The sequence below is a fragment of the Drosophila persimilis genome, unplaced genomic scaffold, assembly GCF_003286085.1.
Source record: "Drosophila persimilis strain 14011-0111.01,24,50 unplaced genomic scaffold, DperRS2 tig00001153-arrow-arrow-pilon, whole genome shotgun sequence".
Classification (NCBI taxonomy): domain Eukaryota; kingdom Metazoa; phylum Arthropoda; class Insecta; order Diptera; family Drosophilidae; genus Drosophila; species Drosophila persimilis.
This window is the reverse complement of record NW_020825429.1, coordinates 250,864-256,246: the sequence shown is the minus strand read 5'-3', so window position 1 is coordinate 256,246 and position 5,383 is coordinate 250,864. Positions and strand designations below refer to the sequence as shown.

Sequence of the window (5,383 nt, the reverse complement as noted above, 5' to 3'; positions counted from 1 at the left end):
GTCTTTCTTACTCTGATTGGTATTTGCACACACGCCTTCAACTTGATCTAAGTGAACTACTATTGTGGTGTTCAACTAATCTTCTTTTTCTGAACCTTTCCAAATGCAAACTTATGACATTTTACCGTCGCGCTCCTCATTTTGTCCCATATGTTCTAGGAAATCATGTCCTTGAGCGAATTTCGAGTTCAAATGACCTTGGAGTCCTTTTTGATCATAAGATGTGTTTTAACACCCATATAGCTACAACTGTAAATAAAGCTAAGGGTGTTTTAGCGTTCATCAAGCGTTGGTCCAAGGAGTTTGACGACCCGTACGTTACGAAACAACTGTACATCTCGTTAGTACGTCCTATATTGGAGTATTGTTCTTGTGTGTGGAGCCCGCAGTATAAAGTACAGCAGGCTGTTATTGAATCCGTGCAAAAGCAATTTTTAATTTTTGCCCTTCGGAACTTTAACTGGGACTCAGGTAGAATCTTGCCACCCTACCGGTCTAGGCTAAATCTTATTGACCTGCCGTCGTTGCACCATCGCAGAATATGCAATGGCGTAATGTTCGTGCACAAGCTCCTTCTTGGGACTGTTGACTCCCAAACTCTCTTGGGTCAGATTGACTTGGCCGTTCCATCTAGACCTACCCGTACTTTTAGGCCTATCCGTCTACCCATATGTAGGTCTAATTATGCTGATCATGAACCTTTTAGGGTTTTATGCCATAATTATAACACCCTCTGTCAAACCCTATCCCCTGAACTGTCTCTTAAACTAATTGCATGCAATATTTATAATCATTTAAATTTAGCTAACTTTTAACTTATCTTTTTCCGCCTTTGGTAACTTAGTACCATTATTAATATATAATTGTTAATTTAATAAATAAATAAAAAACGAGGGGGAACGTTGTGAGTTGCTGCGGACACCGCAACTCTACGGTTATACCCGATACTAAGTCAGTATGGCTCTCCTCCGGCAGATGGCGCTAATATTTAACGACACGACAAAGAGTGCGTGCGAGAGAGACAGAAAATCAGTCTGAGCGTGACGTCGGGCGCTGCGTAGCCACTGCAAATTGATTTGTTCCTTTTGGCTATAAAAATTATCTGATCTGATCCAGATTCAGCAATCTAATAGATATGGTCATTATCTATGATTCTGCGTTTTTAGTTTTCTCAAATCTGCAATATTGTGGATGCAACAGATTTTCGTCTTTTGTGGGGGCGGATGGGGGTGGGGCGAAATTCTGAGATATACGTTTTATAGTGACATCTTAAAGGAGTGTGTGTACCAAATTTGGTTACTCTAGCCTTAATAGTCTCTGAGATTTGTGGTTGCCTCAGATTTTCGTCCTTTGCGGGGGCGGAAGGGGGTGTTTCGAAATTTGGACAGGAAACGGTCAAGGTCCGATATCACAGGAGTGTGGATACCAAATTTGGTTGCTCTGGCTTTTATAGGTTCTGAGATCCTTGAACTCATTTTTTGCAATTGGCAAAACCGACCATGAAACCTGTGTGTTAGAGTGAGACAGAGCAAGAAAGAGTGATATTGTTTTCGTGATTCTGGCTGTAATAATTATACGATCTGGTTCAGATTTTGCACTCTAGAAGATATAGTCATCTTCTACGATTCTGCGTTTTTAGTTTTCTCGTATCGTCGAAATTGTGGATGCCACATTTTCGCCCTTTGTGGGGGCGGAAGTGGGCGGGGCAAAGTTTTGAAATATTTTTGGAGCAGTGACATATCACAGAAGTCTGGATCCAAAACATCGTTGCTCTAGCTCTTATAGTCTTTGAGCATTAGGCGCTGAAGGGGACGGACAGACGGACGGACGGACAGACAGACAGGGCTCAATCGACTCGGCTATTGATGCTGATCAAGAATATATATACTTTATGGGGTCGGAAACGATTCCTTCTGGACGTTACACACATCCACTTTCACCACAAATCTAATATACCCCAATACTCATTTTGAGTATCGGGTATAAAAAGAAGTAACCTCTAAAGTATCTGCCCCTTGGGGACCTACAGGCCAGCTTGGAGTGGCGAATGCGTTGGTGTTCCGGTTATCCGCAGGCCAGCCTCTGGCGCGGACGTGTTCAACAGCTCGGCGAGCGAGTGTGTGCCTTCCGACTGATTTGTTGCCGCAAATGACCAGACTATTGTGTAGTTTTTTTGGGACTTATTTCTATTCGTTGACTGAGTGACTAAAAATAATGAAAACCTATAATAAGTGCTAAGCCACACTGTGAGAGGGAGCTGGTTTTCTTCTTTCGTTTCAAAGGGTATCCATACTTTCCCTTACTTTTTCTCACTCCCACATTCTCTTCCCCGCCTGCAATTATTCCCTGATTTTCCCCATCGTTTTCCCCTTAGTTTTCTTCGACTGCCCTTTCTTCTTTCCCCCGGATTCCTTTTTCTTGTATTTCATCCATTTTATTGGTTTAATTTTGGTTTAATTTTTATAGGAACTTCATTTTAAAACCGGAAGTCTGATCACGAATTCGCCAACGAGCTCCACTTCAAGCTAAAGTCGATGGTGCACTTCGAGCGGGATATTGGCGACAGTTCCAACGTGTCCGCCAAACAACAAAAGCGTGATCGTTACGAAGAAGCTGGAGACGAGCAGCACATTGGGACAACTGTCATGGTCAAGGGCGGTCGTAAGCAAGGGCGTGGTCGCAACTATGGTGGTGGAGACGGAAAGTGCAACTCGGTGGGACAATTCGAGCAGGACATTGGTCCCACTTCCATGATTAAGGACGGCTATAAGCAAGGAAACGATCGTAAAGTAGGCGCTGGAGACGGCAAGCAAAACTCCATGGAGCAAATCAAGCAGCCAATTAAGAAGACAGCCATGGTCAAGGCCGGCCACAAGCAACGTCGTGCTCGTAACGATGGAGGTGGTGATGGATAATTCAACTCCGTGGAGCAATTAGAGCATCACATTGGTCCCACTGTCATGATCAAGGACGGTCAAAAACAAGAGCAAGATCGTAATGATGGTGGGGGAGACGGCAGCGTTACAAGCAAGCAAAACAGCGACGCCGTGCTAAGATGCCAGACAGTATCGATTAACATATTTGTTTGCCATGTAATGTTTGTCCGTTTTTTGTTTCATATTTTATAAAGCAAACACAAATTAATGGGAGTACCAAGATTACCCTGCAGCTAAGGCATCTACAAATTCTCACCTCGATTGCCGCAGAGCGCCGTTGCTGTATCCTTTACCCCTTCCCCATGGAAATAATGACGCCCTTCATGGACGGGGTCGGTGGTAGTGGCGGTCGAGCCCGCGGGGGTACTGGTGATCCCGGCGGCAAGAGGCGGGAGAGTATCCTGACCAATTTTTTCTTCGGAAGCAAATCCGAAGCCGATTCGAATGTCAATTCACCAGCGGTGCCAAAGGCAGATGTCGCACCCAAAGAGGCGGAATTATGACCGAATCCGAAACATTCAAACGACTCAGAAAGATACTACTATGTCGTATAATATTTTTGTTCAGTCACTGCCTGAAGTGTCAGACGAGATACTCGTTTGGATTTCACAATCACACACAATCACAGACGAGCACTACATACTACACACTACACATCTAGTTTAACATTTTACTTCTCCCCCAATCGAAGGGGGCACTTCGTGGCAACCGGCACGTGATCGAGGACCTCACCCTAGACGATGGCAATGCTGTTCCCATCTACAACGATATGATCCAGGGGCGCGATCGTGGGCTGAACGAGAAACTGGATGCTCAAAACGTTTTGAATGTAAACATCTTTAGACTGGCAAAGAAGTAACCTCTAAAGTATCTGCCCCTTGGGGACCTACAGGCCAGCTTGGAGTGGAGGAGAATGCGATGGTGTTCCGGTTATCCGCAGGCCAGCCTCTGGCGCGGACGTGTTCAACAGCTCGGCGAGCGACTGATTTGTTGCCGCAAAATACCAGACTATTGTGTAGTTTTTTTTGGGACTTATTTCTATTCGTTGACTGAGTGACTAAAAATAATGAAAACCTATAAGTGCTAAGCCACACTGTGAGAGGGAGCTGGTTTTCTTCGTTCGTTTCAAAGGGTATCCATACTTTTCCCTTACTTTTTCTCACTCCCAGTTTTTTTCGACTGCCCTTTCTTCTTTCCCCCGGATTCCTTTTTCTTGTATTTCATCCATTTTATTGGTTTAATTTTTATAGGAACTTCATTTTAAAACCGGAAGTCTGATCACGACTTCGCCAACGAGCTCCACTTCAAGCTAAAGTCGATGGTGCTCTTTGAGCGGGATATTGGCGACAGTTCCAACGTGTCCACCAAACAACAAAAGCGTGATCGTTACGAAGAAGCTGGAGACGAGCATCAATTGGGACAACTGTCATGGTCAAGGGCGGTCGTAAGCAAGGGCGTGGTCGCAACTATGGTGGTGGAGACGGAAAGTGCAACTCGGTGGGACAATTCGAGCAGGACATTGGTCCCACTTCCATGATTAAGGACGGCTATAAGCAAGGAAACGATCGTAAAGTAGGCGCTGGAGACGGCAAGCAAAACTCCATGGAGCAAATCAAGCAGCCAATTAAGATGACAGCCATGGTCAAGGCCGGCCACAAGCAACGTCGTGCTCGTAACGATGGAGGTGGTGATGGACACTTCAACTCCGTGGAGCAATTAGAGCAGCACATTGGTCCCACTGTCATGATCAAGGACGGTTAATTTAATAATAAATAAATAAATAAATAAATAAATAAAAACTCAAATTAGTAATATGGAAAAGTTCAGCGTATGTTTCATAAGTGTAAACGTCTCTGTCGTCTTTGAGCAATAGATAGTCACTATGCGTATAGTCAATTACTTCCGAAGTCGTCAATATAAAAAAAGTCAGTATAAGTATATTCGCATATATTTTCTGGAAAAAGTATTTAATATTTGATGTTATCGTTATGTATAATTCTGTTTCTATTTTTGGTTATAATTTTATTCGGTCGATTTTCCTTAACTACCTGCTTTTTGTATCGGGATTGAAGTTTATTTCTTTCCCCGAATTTCTGTTCATAAACTACTTCTCCTATTTTATAATCTTTTTCTCTTCTATCTTTGTTATGTAGCTTAAGCATTTTGGTCTGAGCTTCCTTAAGTAATATTGGATTATGTTTGTGTTCTATTTTGTTATACAATATGTCATATGGCATTTGATTGGTCGTTGAATGTATCGTCAGGTTATATTTCAGTGCCGCCCTTATTATTATTTCTGAATAATCTGTTAGATTTAGTTCATCCTTGATGCACCGCGCTATTTCTGTTAGTGTGGAATGTACCCTTTCTACCTGACCATTTGAGTTGCTGTGTCTGGGATCAGCATAATAAATAGTTAAGTTACTTCTTTGTATGAATGATCTAAA

The 5,383-nt window shown here is 43.1% G+C and overlaps 1 protein-coding gene and 1 long non-coding RNA gene across 2 annotated transcripts; both read left to right on the top strand.

Moving 5' to 3' along the window:
- The first annotated feature begins 2,051 nt into the window (after positions 1–2,051).
- LOC6603870 lies at positions 2,052–2,915 on the top strand. The gene is made up of 2 exons (XM_026994039.1): positions 2,052–2,283; positions 2,467–2,915. Exon 2 carries the CDS (start codon positions 2,535–2,537, stop codon positions 2,913–2,915), a length of 381 nt encoding a protein of 126 aa, XP_026849840.1. The 5' UTR covers positions 2,052–2,283; positions 2,467–2,534.
- A 621-nt stretch (positions 2,916–3,536) lies between these two features.
- On the top strand, positions 3,537–4,236 carry LOC113566875. Its single transcript, XR_003409260.1, has 3 exons — positions 3,537–3,765; positions 3,829–4,068; positions 4,187–4,236. It is a non-coding gene; the product is annotated as an uncharacterized LOC113566875 (long non-coding RNA).
- Positions 4,237–5,383: the final 1,147 nt, after the last annotated feature.